Here is a 17,471-nt window from a genome sequence, read left to right on the forward strand (position 1 = left end):
CAGGCACTTAGTATTTGCTAGAGGATGCGTCAAATATAGTATCAAATTTAGCCCTCCAGAAAATATGAAGTAGGGACAACTCATATCCTCATTTTGCAAATGAGGGAAATAGGACTTGGAGAAGACAAGTCATTTCTCTCGGTTGTCATAACATGTAAGCAGAATGGCACTAGAACCCAATATCTTTCCAAATATATTTGATCCCTTATTCCCCCTCCAGTTTTAATATTTTATCTTGAAAAATCTTAAGCCTACATTGTTTCTTTCCATAGCCCATGATCTAAAACTATTGCCTTCTAAAACACCATGTGATAAAAGCAGTAAGTGTCCATAAGGTATAGTAAGAACGTAAAGCAAAGAATACCTTACCTTCAATGAGGAGTTAAGAAAGCATCACAGAGCTGGGACAGCTAAGCTGCCCCTTGAAGTTGGATTCGGGTGGCAGACCATCAGTGTTAAGGGAGAACACGCATCAAGGTCAGAGGCCTGCTGAACACAGCAAGTTCAGATTGCTGCAAGGATCTTGGGCTTGCTTTGGTTCAGGTGTCAGGAGGGAACGGCCAAGAGATGAGGCTGAAAAGGTAGGCAGGGACCAATCACTGTGAATTGCATTGTATTGTCCATATTGAGAAGGAGAGAGATGTGATCCGATGGCACTGGTGAGGGTCCCTCTGGAGTAGACGACAGGATGAAGCGTAGATTGAGAGGGAGTCTGTTAGAGGTGGGAAGATGGTTGAGAGACAGAAAACACAGTACTTCGCTGGTTCAGCTTTAAAGAAGAGTAGATTTTGACAATTCAGTATGCTTTGTGGTCAGTAATATTCAAATAGATGGTTTAGGAATATCCACAATGGGAATTAGTCCTTCATTATCAACTCAATATCATTTAGCAAAGCCATGAATTACTTGAATTCATTATCTCACTCAAAAACATGTATTAAGTGTCTAGTTTTCCAGGCATTTTTGTTGGAACTGGGAATACAGAGAGATACCCAAAACTTCCCTACCCTATCAAAGCCTACATTACAGTGGGACAGCAGTCACACATTTAAGTGCATACATAAAGTATTTTAGGTGGAGATTAGTGCTATGAAGAAGAGTGGAGTGTGGAAAGGTGAGTGAGTTTGCAGGCAGGAGGGAAGATGAGGGACTTTTAGCTAGGTTGGGGCAAGGGCACTCCGGGGAGGTGATATTGGTGCAGGGAATGGAAGGGAATAAGGGAGGGAGCCAGGCAAGACCTAGGAGAACCTTCTAGACAATGGGAACAGCATGTGAAAAGGTCTTGAGGCAGGAATGAAGTAGGTGTGTTCACAGAAGAGCAAAAGACCAGGGTGGCTGGAGTGAGCTAGGGTGTGAATACAAGGAGATGAGGTCAGAGAGGCCGAGGGCAGGACACGGAGTTGAAAGTGACAAAAATAGCATGGTGCCTGAGAACAGGAGAACCGCAGATTAGGAAAACTTCTGAACAGGGACTTACTTCCTCTGAGGAGGTCACATGGGGAGGGAAAAGGATATAATGAGGAAGATGAATTTATTGGGTGTAGAATGAATTGATCAGAATCTTGATTTCCAAAATGATCCAGCAAATCTGTGGCTGATGTTGATCCTCATTTACTTTGTGTTACTTCGTGTTAACTTTGAAAGCAAAGTAGAGCTAAGAAGTCCTCCAAGCATTCATTCATTTCTTTCTTCTCTGTAGAAAGGAATAGACAAGGAATTTTACCTACTAATCACAGTCTTTGATGAGAATCTGAGCAGGTATCTTGATGAAAATATTCAGAAGTTTACCTGGCATCCCTCCAGCATTGACAAGGAGGACAAAGAATTTGTGAAGTCCAACCGAATGCACGGTATGAAAAATTGTTTCCTCTTGTAAAGTCAAATCATAATCACATTTGAAGTGAAAATGTGTGGAATGCTTTAATTATCTTAAGCTTGGTTTCTTGGGTATTGTCCTTGGTCATGACTGAAATATGTTGTGGCTTCAGCCTCACAAGGCATGGTGAAACTTCTCCATCTCAAGAGATGTGAGACTTAATTAATACTTCTAAATCACTTCATCAGCTTTAGATAAAATAATACAAAATCTGAACTAGCAAAGGTCACAGTACATAATAAACATAGAAAATTACTGTTATATATCTGTGGGTGTATATACAGATATATATATATATATATAATTTCATCCCAGAGCAACAGAATACACATTCTTTTCAAGTGCAAACAGAACATTCTCCAGGATAGATTATACGCTAAGTCACTAAACAAGCCTCTGTAAATTTAAGAAAACTGAAAACACATCAAGCACCTTTTTTGAAAACAATACTATATAAGACTGGAAATTAACTTTGAGAAAAAAACTACTAAAAAAAAAACACAACAGGTGAAGGCTGAACAATATACTACTAAACAACCAATGCATCACTGAAGAAATCAAACAGGAAATGAAAAAATACCTAGAGATAAATGCAAATGAAAACATGACAATCCAAAACTTATGAGATAGCAAAAACAGTTCTAAAACAGAATTTAAAAGCTTACTTCAGGAAAAAAGAAAAATTTCAAATAAAACCAGAAATAAGTGAATAGAGACAAAAATAGAAAGGATCAATGAAATTAAAAGCTGGTTCTTTGAAAAGTTAAATAAAACTGATAAATCTTTACCCAGATTCATCAAGAAAATACAATGGAGAGGACCCAGATCAATAAAATCAGAAATGAAAAAGGAGAGGTTACAAAAGACACCACAGAAATATAAAGGATCACAAAAGACTACTACAAGCATCTATTTGCCAATAAACTGGACAACCTGGAAGACATGGACAAGTCTTTAGAAGTGTACAATCTACTAAGACTGAATCAGGAAGAAATAGAAAATATGAATAGACCACTTATCAGTAAAGAAATTGAGTCAGTAATTTAAAAACTCCCAGCAAACAAAAATCCAGGATCAGATGACTTCACCGTATGGTAGAATTGGAATTCTACCGAATATTTAGAGAAGAGTTAACACCTACATTTTAAAACTATTCCAAATAATTGCAGAGGAAAAAATGCTTCCAAACTCATTCTATGAGTCCACCATCACCCTGATACCAAAACCAGACAAAAGTATCACACAGAAAAAGGAAAATTACCGGCCAAAATCACTGGTGAACATAGATGCAAAAATCCCCAACAAAATATTAACCAACTGAATCTAATAATGCATTAAAAGGATAATGTACGATGATCAAGTAGAATTTATCTCAGGGATGCAAGGATTTTTTAATACCCACAAAACAATCAATGTGGTCTACCACATTAACACGCTGACGAGTAAAAACAGTATGGTCCTCTCAGTAGATCCAGAAAAAGCTTTTGACAAAGTTCACCACCCATTTTTGATAAAAAATTCTCCAGAAAGTGGGCATAGAGGGAACATACCTTAATATAATAAAAGCCAACTGTGACAAATCCACAGCCAACATTATACTCAATGGTGAAAAGCGGAAAGCAGGTCCTCTAAGATTAGGAACAAGACAAGGATACCCACTCTTGCCAATTTTATTCAACGTAATGATGGAAGTCTAAGTCACAGTAATCCAAAGAAAAGGACATAAGTCATCCAAATTGGAAAGGGAGAAGTAAAACTATTACTGTTTTCAGGTGGCATACAATACACAGAAAATCCTAATGAAGTCACCAGAAAACTACTAGAGCTCATCAATGAATTTAGGAAGGCTGCAAAATATAAAATTAATATACAGAAATCTCTTGCATTTATACACACTAACAGTGCATTATAAGAAAGAGAAATTAAGAAGACAATCTCACTTACCATCTCATCAAAAAGAATAAAATACCTGGGAATAAACCTATTTTGAGAGGCAAAGGACTTGTACTCAGAAAACTATATGACATTGATGAAGGAAACTGAAGATGGAAAAGACGAAAACAGATGACAAAGATATACTGTGATCTTGGATAGGAAGAATCAATGTTTTTGTTTGTTTGTTTTTGGTTTTTTGTTTTCAGTTTTATTTATTTTTTCACTTTATAATATTGTATTGGTTTTGCCATGCATTGACATGAATCTGCCCCGGGTATACATGTGTTCCCCATCTTGAACCCCACTCCTGTCTCCCTCCGCATCCCATCCCTCTGGGTCATCCCAGTGCACCAGTCCTGAGCATCCTGTATCATGCATCAAACCTGGACTGGCGATTCGTTTCACATATGATAATATACATGTTTCAATGCCATTCTCCCATATCATCCCACCCTCGCCTTCTCCCACAGAGTCCAAAAGACTGTTCTCTACATCTGTGTCTCTTTTGCTGTCTTGCATACAGGGTTATCATTACCATCTTTCTAAATTCCATATATATACTTTAGTATCCTGTATTGGTGTTTTCTTTCTGGCTTACTTCATTCTGTATAATAGGCTCCAGTTTCATCCCTCATTAGAACTGATTCAAATGTATTCTTTTTAATTGCTGAGTAATATTCCGTTGTGTATATGTACCAAAGATTTCTTATCCATTCTTCTGCCGATGGACATCTCGGTTGCTTCCATGTCCTGGCTATTATAAACAGTGCTGTGATGAACATTGGAGTACACGTGGCTCTTTCAGTTCTGATTTCCTCAGAGTGTATGCCCAGCAGTGGGATTGCTGGGTCATATGGCAGTTCTATTTCCAGTTTTTTAAGGAATCTCCACACTGTTCTCCATAGTGGCTGTACTAGTTTGCATTCCCACCAACAGTGTAAGAGGGTTCCCCTTTCTCCACACCCTCTCCAGCATTTATTGCTTGTAGACTTTTGGATAGCAGCCATTCTGACTGGCGTGAAATGGTACCTCATTGTGGTTTTGATTTGCATTTCTCTGATAATGAGTGATATTGAACATCTTTTCATGTGTTTGTTAGCCATCTTTATGTCTTCTTTGGAGAAATGTCTGTTTAGTTCTTTGGCCCACTTTTTGATTGGGTTGTTTATTTTTCTGGATTGAGCTGCAGGAGTTGGTTGTATATTTTTGCGATTAATTCTTTGTCAGTTGCTTCGTTTGCTATTATTTTCTCCCATTCTGAAGGCTGTCTTTTCACCTTGCTTATAGTTTCCTTTGTTGTGCAGAAGCTTTTAATTTTAATTAGATCCCATTTGCTTATTTTTGCTTTTACTTCCAATATTCTGGGAGGTGGGTCATGGAGGATCCTGCTGTGATTTATGTCCGAGAGTGTTTTGCCTATGTTCTCCTCTAGGAGTTTCTGGTCTTACATTTAGATCTTTAATCCATTTTGAGTTTATTTTTGTGTATGGTGTTAGAAAATGATCTAGTTTCATTCTCTTACAAGTGGTTGACCAGTTTTCCCAGCACCACTTGTTAAAGAGATTGTCTTTTCTCCATTGTATATTCTTGCCTCCTTTGTCAAACGTAAGGTGTCCATAGGTGCGTGGATTTATCTCTGGGCTTTCTATTCTGTTCCATTGATCTATATTTCTGTCTTTGTGCCAGTTTCATACTGTCTTGATGACTGTGGCTTTGTAGTAGAGACTGAAGTCCGGCAGGTTGATTCCCCCAGTTCCATTCTTCTTTCTCAAGATTGCTTTGGCTATTTGACAGGTTTTTTTGTATTTCCATACAAATTGTGAAATTATTTGTTCTAGTTCTGTGAAAAATACCGTTGGTAGCTTGATAGGGATTGCATTGAATCTATAGATTGCTTTGGGTAGTATATTCATTTTTACTATATTGAAGGAATCAATATTTTTAAATGACCATTCTGCTCAAGGCAATCTACCGATTCAATGCAATCCCTATCAAAATATCAAGGGCATTTTTCACAGAACTAAAACAATTACTTTTAAAATTTGTATAGAAATACAGAAGACCCCAAAAAGCCAAACGAATCTTGAGAAAGAACAAAGCTGAAGGACTCAATGCTGACTGACTGCAGATAATCAAGGGGCTTCCTGGGTGCTAGTGGTAAAGAATCTGCCTGCCAATGCAGGAGACATAAGGGACACAGCATTCGATCCCTGGGTTGGGAAGATTCCCAGAGGAGGGTAAAGCAATTTACTCCAGTATTCTTGCCTGGAGAATCCCATGGATAGAGGAGCCTGGAGGGCTACAGTCCATAGGGTCGCAAAGAGTTGGACATGACTGGAGTGGCTTAGCATAGTAATCAAAATAGTTTGGCACTGGCACAAACCCAGACACAGATCAATGGAACAGAATAGGCTAAAAATAAACCCATGTGCTTCTGTAAATTACTCTATGACAAAGGAGGCAAGAATATAGAAAGGAGAAAAGACAGTCTCTACAATAAATGTTTCAGGGAAAACTGGACAACTACACGTAAAAGAATGAAATTAGAAGATTCTCTAACACCAGTATACAAAAATAAAATGAATTAAAGATCTAAATGTAAGACTGGATACTGTGAAACTCCCAGAGCAAAACAGAGGCAGAACACTCTTTGACATAAATCCCAGCAATAGTTTTTTGGATCTGTCTCCTAAAGAAAAAAAAGTAAAAATAAGCAAATGAGATCTAATTAAATTGAAAAGCTTGTGCACAGCAAAGGAAACCATCAACAAAATGAAAAAACAACCTACTGAATGGGAGAAAATGTTTGCAAATGATATGCCTGACAAGAGATTAATAGTCAACAAATATAAACAACTTGTACAACTCAAGATCAAAGAAACAGACAATATGATTAAAACCAATAAAATATTGTAAAGTAATTAGCCTCCAATTAAAATTTTTAAAAAATGGGGCAGAAGAACTGAAGAGACATTTTTTCCAAAGAGGAAATGCAGATGGCCAACCAACAGGCACCTGAAAAGATGCTCAACAACATTGCTCCATCAGAGAAATGCAAATCGAAACCACAATGAGATATCAGCTCACGTCAGGATAGCTATCATCAAAAAGAACACAAATAGCAAATGTTAGAGAGGTTGTGGAGAAAAGGGGGCCCTTATACACAATTGGTGGAAATGTAAGTTGGTGCAGCCATTGTGAGAAACAAATGGAAGTATCTCAGAAAAATAAAACTAGAACTACCATATGATCCAACAATTTCAGTTCTGGAAACAAAAACCCCAAAACCACTAATTCAAAATGATGCATGCAGCCCAATGTTCATGTATGTATACATACATACATACATATACATATATATATATAAGGAATAAAACTCAGACACAAAAAAGGAATGAAATTCTGCCATCTGCAACAACATGGATGGAACTAGAGAATATTATGCTTAGTGAAATTAGTCAGACAGAGAAAGACAAATATTGTATGCTTTCACTTTATATGTGGAATCTAAAAAATAGAACAAATGAATATACACAACAACAATGAAAAAACAGATTCACAGATACAGAGAACAAACTAATGGTTATCGGTGGGGAGAGGAAAGGGTGAAGGGGTAAGATAAGGCTATGGGATTAAGAAAAAAAACTGCTATGAATAAAATAAATAAGCTACAAGGGTATACTATACAACATATGGAAATATTGCCATTATTTTATATTAACTTTAAATGGAGTATAATCTATAAACATATTGAGTCACCATGTTATACACTTAAAACTAATATAATATTATAAATCAAATATGTTTCAATAAAAATTTATTTCAATGCCTAAAGCAAACATGGCAAGATAACAGACCTTGTTTTAAGACCAAGCATAGCATCTATTTATTGCTTTTAAAACATTATGAGAAAATAGTGAAATAGCCTTCCCCTTCTCTCCTAAAGAAGTGCAAAAGAATGTCTCTCTTTCTCCCATGGAAGCCTAAAAATGTTCAAGGCTCCAAGTGACCCACAGCACCAGCTCAGAATTCTGTGGTCTCGGATGCTCTGTTCCAACTGAACCCCTTCTTGGACCAATGGAAAACAAGGATTAATGCACTTCCAACATCATCTTCTACAACAATAATTTGTTATAACTGAAGACAAAATTGGTTCCCAACCTTTCTAATAGCCCATATAAAGGTAAACTAAGCTATAAATTAGGAAACGTAGCAATTCCTTAATGGAAAAGCTGCAAAAGGGATCTATATACAGAGAAGCCTATATATAGAAAACAGAAAGCAACCTAATGGATCATGTCAAATCCAGTCCCTTGCTGGTTTGGCAATTTGAAATACATCTGTATATTTTAAACCTGCAGAATATGTCATGTTTAAGGCAAAATTCAAGGAAATTATGTATTTAGTTTAAGCTTCACGTTAATCATAAATTAAATTTTGTCTCCAGTCTTGCTTGCATGAGTAGGAGAAAGTTGGCCACAATACCAAAGAGAAAATGCCTTACCTGGCATACAGTGTTTGCATTGCTCGTGTTATACAGTCTATGTTCCAATCTGCTTGTTGACTGTATAAATGAATGAATGAATGTTCCAGAAAAAGAGGCTTTTCTGGAGGGAGTGAGGGCATGCCACACAGCTTTGTGGTATCTTAATTCCCTGACCTGGGCCTCCAGCAGTGAGAATGTGGAATCCTAACTGCTGGATCACCAGGGAGTTCCCAGGAAAGAGAAGTGTTAAACTGGAGTTCCTGGGCAACAGAGAATTCTCTACCAGCCAGCCGAGGACTAAATTGTTAGCACGACAGTTTACAATGAGATGGAGAGGAGGTCAGAGGGGGGTTCAGGATGGGGAACACATGTACACCCATGGCTGATTCATGTCAATGTATGGCAAAACCACCACAATATTGTCAAGTATTTAGCTTCCAATTAAAATAAATAAATTAAAAAAAAGTTACAATGACATCTCTAACATTCAATGGACAAGACAGTTTATTTGCAACAGTATGGTCAAAGATTTCCTTCAGAAAGTGTGATATTCTTCTCAGCAGCTCCAGGCCTTATTGGAACTTCTGCTAATAATTCCAGATATTTGAGTAAAATTACCAAACACCACTCATTCAACAGATAAAGAAACAAAAGGTAATTTTACTTGACAATGAGATTCTAACAGGAGACCATTTACGTGTGTGGTGGACGGGCCGTAGGAGGAGTGGAGTGGGGGTGTCTCTCTCTGGGACATCAAGCCTGAGACGCAGTTAGGTGCAGTCGCCCCTCAGTGTACTCAGTCATAGCAGTCATCCCCCAGAGGGGGTGCATGTAGCCGCTGTAGTGAATTGAGGTTGATGTCAAAGAGAAAAGCAGTTTGCACTTCTGGAGGTACAAAGACTTTTCATATCTAAGTGATCATTATTCAACGTCTTGTCAGTTATTTTACTGAGGTTGGAAAATCAAAATTATCATAAGGCAAAATTATTTATTCAAGGACTAACCTCTTAAATAATCATGATGGTGTGATCACTCACCTACAGCCAGACATCCTGGAATGTGAAGTCAAGTGAGACTTAGAAAGCATCACTGTGAACAAAGCTAGTGGAGGTGATGCAATTCCAGTTGAGCTATTTCAAATCCTGAAAGATGATGCAGTGAAAGTGTTGCACTCAATATGCCACCAAATTTGGAAAACACAACAGTGGCCACAGGACTGGAAAAGGTCAGTTTTCATTCCAATCCCAAAGAAAGGCAATGCCAAAGAATGCTCAAACTACCGTACAATTGCACTCATCTCACACTCTAGTAAAGTCATGCTTAAAATTCTCCAAGCCAGGCTTCAGCAATATGTGAACTGTGAACTTCCAGATGTTCAAGCTGGTTTTAGAAAAGGCAGAGGAACCAGAGATCAAATTGCCAACATCCGCTGGATCATGGCAAAAGCAAGAGAGTTCCAGAAAAACATCTATTTCTGCTTTATTGACTGTGCCAAAGCCTTTGACTGTGTGGATCACAATAAACTGTGGAAAATTCTTCAAGAGATGGGAATCCCAGACCACCTGACCTGCCTCTTGAGAAACCTATATGCAGGTTAGGAAGCAACAGTTAGAACTGGGCATGGAACAACAGACTGGTTCCAAATAGGAAAAGGAGTACGTCAAGGTTATATATTGTCACCCTGCTTATTTAACTTCTATGCAGAGTACATCATGAGGAACGCTGGGCTGGAAGAACCACAAGCTGGAATCAGGGTTGCCGCGAGAAATATCAATAACCTCAGATATGCAGATGACACCACCCTTATGGCAGAAACTGAAAAGGAACTAAAAGCCTCTTGATGAAAGGAAAGAAAAGAGTGAAAAAGTTGGCTTAAAGCTCAACATTCAGAAAACTAAGATCATGGCATCTGGTCCCATCACTTCATGGAAAATAGATGGGGAAACAGTGGAAACAGTGTCAAACTTTATTTTTGGGGGCCTCCAAAATCACCGCAGATGGTGATTGCAGCATGAAATTAAAAGACACTTACTCCTTGGAAGCAAAGTTATGACCTACCTAGATAGCATATTAAAAAGCAGAGACATTACTTTGCCAACAAAGGTCCATCTAGTCAAGGCTATGGTTTTTCTACTGGTCATGTATGGATGTGAGAGTTGGACTGTGAAGAAAGTTGAGCACCGAAGAATTGATGCTTTTGAACTGTGGTGCTGGAGAAGATTCTTGAGAGTCCATTGGACTGCAAGGAGATCCAACCAGTCCATCCTAAAGGAGATCAGTCCTGGGTGTTCATTGGAGTTCAGTTCAGTTCAGTTGCTCAGTCGTGTCCGACTCTCCGCGACCCCATTCATTGGAGGGACTGATGCTAAACCTGAAACCCCAATACTTTGGCCACCTCATGCGAAGAGTTGACTCACTGGAAAAGAGTCTGATGCTGGGAGAGATTGAGGGCAGGAGAAGGGGATGACAAAGGATGAGATGGCTGGATGGCATCACTGACTCGACGCACATGAGTTTGGGTGAACTCTGGGAGTTGGTGATGGACAGGGAGGCCTGGCGTGCTGTGATTCGTGGGGTCGCAAAGAGTCGGACACGACTGAGCAACTGAACTGACTGACTGAACCTCTTAAAACTTAGTGTCCCTTCCCCACTCCTCAAATCCCTCTTCACTGCTTTGACATGCAAATATAATGTCAATCAATTGCAAGTCTTTCAAGTGATGCAAGATCCATAAAATCATTGAAGGGATGTCTGATAACTTCTAGAATGAAATGCAAAGCCATTGGCAAATGAGGATGTGACAGAATTAAATGAATAACTGAGGAAAAGACACTTAACAAGGGAGATGATAGGATAAGAGCCTGAAAAGAAAATGACTTCCATATCAAGAGTTTAAAAAAAAGACTTTGGGGAAATTCATGAAATCTGTAAATATTTTTTCAAGGATGATACTCTCCAAACCAAAATATGAAATGAAGGATATGATATAATGCTATCAAATAATTTTGTCAGAAAAAAATTGCTTCAGAAAACAACCTGTTTATTTCTTATTAATTCTTAGAATTCATGTCCTGTGTATACATTGTTATATAGAACAGTTTCACAGTTTTAGTGTATTTTCATTATTTATTATTAATTTCAGTCTCCATTTAAATTTGATATACCACCTGAGTTTTTCCTAGTACTCTTTATTCTCTGATAATAGGATCTTCTGTAAATTTTTAACTTGAACACCACTGCCTCCATATGCACTGATAATCCTCCACTAAGGTGATGTGTTTTCAGCACATCTACAAAATAATAGTGGGCTCTGCTCTCCTTTTCCTTCCATTTAGCTATTAATGGCTATATGAATGGCAACCAGCCAGGCCTAACCATGTGCAAAATGGATAGAGTCTCCTGGCATCTGATTGGAATGGGCACCGACACGGACATGCATGGAGTTTATTTTCAAGGGAACACCATCCACCTACGAGGGACTCACCGGGACTCTCTGGCGCTGTTTCCGCATGTCTCCACAACGGCATTCATGCAGCCAGACCGTGCAGGTAAACTTGGCAGGGCCAGCTCAGGTGACCAGATTCCTATCTTCAGGCAGGTATTCTTAGGGTCTTCCCCCAGAAGAAACTGGTTGAATCTGGGCATTTCTGGGGGTGCAGAAGGAAACAGAGCCTTGAGTAGAATCAGAGAATCCTAACTATTGTATTTCAAACACATAATGTGAAGGACAGAGGAAAAGCATCTAATAACATCCAGAAAGCAGAAGCAGGAGTCCTCTAAATGACCTGGCCTCACAAATTCTAGGAGAATGCTCTTGATTTATATCCATGAACAGTTCAGCTCCAAGAAAGAGTACTTTTGTTTGCTTGTTTATTCTCTTTAAACACAAACTTCATTTTAGTTGCTGCTCGGAAGCATCAACCAGACATGAGCAGCCTGGTGGTTGCTTCCAGGTTGTAGATGTGAACTTGTCTCCCCTCTCGAGAGATTGATAGTGGTCTCTTGATGAGTCCAAACAGGGACTTGCCTATTGTCATTCTCTTGGGTGCCCAGAAAGCAAGCTGTGTTGGATCCAGAGTCCATGGAGAGCCCATCGAAGTGCCAGTACCCATCCCTTCTTTTAGAGATTAACAAGTTAATTAGGTCACTGGGGCATTTTAATAAAAGATAAAGAGTAATATTTGGCAACATATACTCTCTGATGAAAAAGAAGACTAGTAAATGCTGTGGATATTCAACGTGTTTCTCCAAACCAACTTTTTCATTGGTCTTAAAATGAAACCAGTATGCTACTCAAGAGAAGTACTTGCCTGCTCTGTCTCCTTTATGAATCGGTATTTACTTCTTTCTGTCACACTGGAACTGCATTGTAGATGCCACTCTCTGTCACTGGTTAAGAATTTGAGACTTGAGGGAAAAAAATTCAAAGAGAAAAGCAGATAGAGCTCTTCAGAGCTACTCTTTTCTATTAACAAGTAGTAAATATGACTTACGTCACCTCTTTACACATTAAACATTTCTACCTGAGACAAATCTAAAATTTTTAGTCATGAAAGACATATATAGAAAACATATGGACCCTGGGAGCCACCTAACCCCGCCTCAACATTCACTTCTGGCTGCTGTCAGTGTAAATGCATCTTTTCTCCATGATTCAGTTATCTGTTTGAGAGAGGAAAAGTCTCCATGACTTACCTACCAAATAAAATACATCGATTAAAAATAAATAATAAATAAAAGCAAAAAAAAAAAGAGGCTTGAGCTTCAAAACATTTGCCAAAGAACTGCCTCAGACTAGGAGCTCCATCCTTGCCTTGTAAGCTTCTAGTATTCAACCTTTCTATGTTAATTGATTGATCAATTATGAATCACCCCAAGGGATGCCTTTGGAACAATTACTTTTAAAAAATTCACTCTTCAAGACCAGAAAGGGGACAAAAGGGAAACAGCCAAATAGTTTTAATCCATAGAAAGAGCATTCAAAGCTAGAGATGGCTGGAATAATTTTAGGGACATGGTTACTTACTCATGGGCCCTCCAGGCTTCTAAAGAGCTACATGACAATGCTTTCCTGTTTATGTTTGGCAGTGAGTATAAATCAGCGAGTGCTGAAAAGCTGAGTCATTTCACCTATTGCCGCCCCACCCTCTAAGCTGAAAGGAGTGCCCAAACATGGGTAGAGTAGCCTGTCAGCTGGAAGTCAGACATTTCCTCTTCGATCTTTCCTTTTTAAAACCACTTTGTTGATGTATGACTGAAACACAAAAAGCTGTATATTTAATACATGTAAATTGATGAGTGTGGAAATGGTATGCATCTGTGAGCATATCACCATAATCAAGGCTTTAAGCGCCTCTTTATTCTTAGAAAAGAAAATTCTTCCTCTGTTGAAGGGATGATGAGCATACAAATAGTGGGCTGCCTGGAGACCAGCACAGGCAGGGGAAGGTCTGGCCACCTCTGTTGTCAGAAGGGTCTTCTCTTTGTTTTTACAGAGGGTCACTGTTTCTGCCTGAGCGTGCTAGGGTACCCTATGAACCAATGGTTTGGGCTCATCCGGAAGGGATAATTTGGGAATATTTAGACATGATAGATGCTATCTCTGTGCACTGAAGATAGTTAATGAGACCCACACTCTCATTCACCTCTGAGAACAGAGTCAACTAGAGGAGATTTGTTGATCCAATAATTTCCCTGAGTTAACATCTTCCAATAATTTGATTTTGTATGATGATTTTATGGTGAATTTAATTAAAATATGCATATCTGATGCCAAGGCATCTAGAAAATTCAGCTTAAAAAATCATATGGTTCTCAGTCAGATATGATGGTTGCTGTTTCTGTTTCCTTTTCATCTGGCATGATGTAGACCTACCACTGGAAATGAGACCCTCCTCTGCTCAAGGGCTTAATGAAAAACATACATTTAGCTTTAAGAGTAATAGTTTATTTGTATATTGCACCTTATAGCTTATGAAAACCTTTAGGGCAAAAGCCATGACTTCAGAAGATTGACCTAATTTGAACTTTGTCTAGGCAAGTAATTAGTTCCTTTAAACTGGGCTGGGAGAAGATACATATCAATGATTTTTCCAGGAGTGACTATCCTCTAATAGGTGTGTACAATAGGGGAGACCCAGAGAAATCATTTCTTGGCAGCAACTTTACAAGTTTCTTTTGTTTTTGGACATGACAGATGAGTTTCAGATGGTATTTTCCCCCATACGTAAATATATTTACAAGTAATTTATTCCTCTTAGGGTCCTATTTTTAAATGCTATAGAGGGTTGATATCTTAAAAATCCACCTGACCGGTTATTTTGTAATAATTACGGAGGTTTGCTAGCAAACCAAAAGCAAACGCTCAAGCATCGCTCTGAACGCCAAGCCATTTCTCTTCCAGGCGTCTTCAGGGTCTTTTGCTCCACCCTGCACCACTTGGCGAGAGGCATGCATCAGATACATGAGGTCAGGAGCTGCGGCAATAAGGACCCTCCTGAACAGCCCTATGGGATGATAAGAACCTTTTACATCGCCGCTGAAGAGGTAGAATGGGATTATGCCCCTAACAAAAACTGGGAGTTCGAAAAGCAGCACTTGGACGCAGGAGGGGAAAGGTACCACAGGCCGAGCCAACGCCGTCTCCGGGGTGGGTTCGCACACGGGCATGGATATTCGGCAAACGCGGAACCTAAAAGGGCCCGGGTGCTGTCTGCCGTGTCCTGGCGGACAGACATGTCACCCAGGAACACGAAAGCCTAGGGAAGTCGCCGGCCCCCTCCGAGGGAGCGGTCTGAAGCCAGTGTGGTCTCCGAGAGGCTGGCGGGCCCCGCGCGTGGGTCTGAGCGAGCGCGGGGCAGGTCAGCGCAGGGGCTCGCCTCCCGGGGACCCGGGGGACGCGATGCGGAGACGCAGGGCCGCTGCGCAGAGCTGGGGGGCGCTGTAGATGGGCGGGGTGGGGGGCCGCCGGCGGTCACTGGCCGCCGGGACACCCGAGGGGCGGGGAAAGCGGAGAGCCCTGGGCTGGGCAGGAAGGGCAGGTCCCCTTGTTGGCCTGGTCCCCAGAGCGTCCGCGAGGCTGGCCCTCCTGTGGAGCCGCTGCCCGTGCAGAACACAGAGGAATCCGCGGGCTCAAGGACCTCGCGCGCTGCTGAGCACGGGTGCCCTCCGGCCGGGCCTTCAGGACTGAACTCTCTGGAGGGCAGGCCTGCAGGCCTCCTCCCTGGGGTTAGCACCTTCTGCCTGGGTGGCACCGCCCCATGTATGCAGGTGAGGGCTGGTTCACTCAGTCACTGGCAGAGGTGGAGTTGAACACTGACCTTTTTGAAGGACAAATCCGTGGTCTCATCACCATGCCATGCTGACGTTCATGCCCTGTACCTCTTTGATATTTATTATCACACTTCCCTTGCCCTCTGTTCCCCAGCCCTCATGCACCTTCTGTGGTTATGACCCCCACCAACTCCTCTACACCAGCTATTAGGAATCGTAGCCTGTTCTGTTTTTCTTACTCGGTCTGTTTTGAGGGTTCAGGCTCATGGAAAGAGTATAATGGTGCCACCTTGTGGATAAATGAAGAAACAAAATCACTCCTCAGTTTTAAAAGATTTGCCTCAAGGGTAGGATGATTTAAAATTCATTCAAAGATTCACCAGGTTTCCCTGGTAGCTCAGCTGGTAAAGAACCCACATGCAATGCAGGACACCCTGGTTCAATCCCTGGGTTGGGAAGATCCGCTGGAGAAGGGGTAGGCTACCCACTCCAGTATTCTTGGGCTTCCCTGGTGGCTCAGACAGTAAAGAATATGCCTGCAATGTGGGAGACCTGGGTTTGATCCCTTGGTTGCGAACATCCCTTGGGAAGGGCTGCTGCTGCTAAGTTGCTTCAGTTGTGTCTGACTCTGTGCAACCCCATAGACGGCAGCCCACCAGGTTCCCCCGTCCCTGGGATTCTCCAGGCAAGAACACTGGAGTGGGTTGCCATTTCCTTCTCCTATGCACGCACGCATGCATGCTTGCTAAGTCACTTCAGTCGTGTTTGACTCTGTGCGACCCTATGGACAGCAGCTCTCCAAGCTCCTCTGTCCACAGGATTCTCCAGGCAAGAATACTGGAGTGGGTTGCCTGGATGGGTAGCCCTTCCCAGGGAGAAGGAAATGGCAACCCACTCCAGTGTTCTTGCCTGGAGAATCCTATGGACAGAGGAGCCTGGTGAGTTACAGTCCATAGGGTCGAAAAGAGCAGAACCGACTGAAGAGACTTTGCACGCACGCATATGCGCCATACACCACCCACAGACTTTCTTGAGATCTTTACCGTGGAGAAACATAGCAGGGTACAGAACAACATATGGAATCTGAAGGAATGCACGGTGGTGGGGTGTGCGCATGTGCATGGGTGAACATGTTCCTGAGGTTGGTTGGTCCCAGGAGAATGTAATCTCAAAGTGCCTTTAGGAGTCTCTGACTAAGTCTGGCCCTATGCAGCACCCAGCAGGGTTTTGTTTTCTTTTAAATTGAGACTAATTGCTTTACAATGTTGTGTTGGTTTCTGCCGCACATGAATCAGCTGTAAGTATACATATATCGCCTCCCTCTCGAGTCTCCCTCACCGCTCTCTCCCCATCATTGGTGCCTCCAGGCCATCACAGAGCATCAAACTAACCCCCCGTGTTATAGAGCAGCCAGCTGGTTATCTATGCAGCATCAGCTCCCGATTTCACACACGGTGATGTGTATGTGTGTCAGTGACACTCGCTGAATTTGTCCTGCCTTCTCCGTCTCCCATTCGGAGAAGGCAGTGGCACCCCACTCCAGCACTCTTGCCTGGAGAATCCCAGGGACGGGGGAGCCTGGTGGGCTTCCGTCTGTGGGGTCGCACAGAGTTGGACACGACTGAAGCGACTGAGCAGCAGCAGCAGCAGCTCCTTCTCCCATTGCATCCACAAGTCTGTTCTCTGTGTCCCAGCAGGGCTCTAGAGCAGTGGTGCCCAAGAGTGGACCGTAGGCCAATACTGGACTGCCACATCTAAAGCCCCAGAGATGCTTTCAAATGCAGATTCCTGGCCCCACTTCCACAAAGCCTGATGTAAAGGACCAGCTCCCCAGGGATAGCCTGATCAGAGTCAGGTTTTGGAAGTACTACTCCAGTGCGGACACCTCCAAATCATGCAGAA

At 41.3% G+C, this 17,471-nt stretch overlaps 1 protein-coding gene, 1 long non-coding RNA gene and 1 pseudogene across 18 annotated transcripts in view; 2 read left to right on the forward strand and 1 right to left on the reverse strand.

Moving 5' to 3' along the window:
* LOC148772975 (frizzled-3-like) overlaps positions 1-17,471 on the forward strand; it is a 318,270-nt pseudogene that overhangs the window by 63,999 nt on the left and 236,800 nt on the right.
* The window catches only part of LOC148772976 (uncharacterized), a 75,611-nt gene that overhangs the window by 54,820 nt on the left and 3,320 nt on the right, over positions 1-17,471 (reverse strand). For 7 of the 12 annotated variants that reach the window (XR_016037030.1, XR_016037033.1, XR_016037027.1 and 4 more), the window contains exons 2-5: positions 11,782-11,944; positions 1,789-2,017; positions 1,478-1,693; positions 370-573 (exon numbers count right to left, since the gene is read on the reverse strand). This is a non-coding gene — a long non-coding RNA (uncharacterized LOC148772976). Of the gene's footprint in view, positions 1-369; positions 672-1,477; positions 1,694-1,788; positions 2,065-9,334; positions 9,440-11,781; positions 11,945-12,607; positions 12,723-17,471 lie in introns of those variants that run through there. The other 5 variants (XR_016037028.1, XR_016037035.1, XR_016037031.1 and 2 more) reach the window with 5 other exon arrangements.
* The window catches only part of LOC129549102 (ferroxidase HEPHL1-like), an 80,014-nt gene that overhangs the window by 46,829 nt on the left and 15,714 nt on the right, over positions 1-17,471 (forward strand). For 2 of the 6 annotated variants that reach the window (XM_088834573.1, XM_088834572.1), the window contains exons 8-10: positions 1,700-1,850; positions 11,633-11,845; positions 14,701-14,843. In XM_088834573.1, coding sequence (XP_088690699.1) covers positions 1,700-1,850; positions 11,633-11,845; positions 14,701-14,843 — 507 coding nt within the window. Of the gene's footprint in view, positions 1-1,699; positions 1,851-11,632; positions 11,846-14,700; positions 14,947-17,471 lie in introns of all 6 variants that reach the window. The other 4 variants (XM_088834569.1, XM_088834570.1, XM_088834571.1 and 1 more) reach the window with 3 other exon arrangements.

Source organism: Moschus berezovskii, unplaced genomic scaffold (genome assembly GCF_049115385.1).
Source record: "Moschus berezovskii isolate FMDL1 unplaced genomic scaffold, NW_MosBer_1.0 29, whole genome shotgun sequence".
Lineage (NCBI taxonomy): Eukaryota > Metazoa > Chordata > Mammalia > Artiodactyla > Moschidae > Moschus > Moschus berezovskii.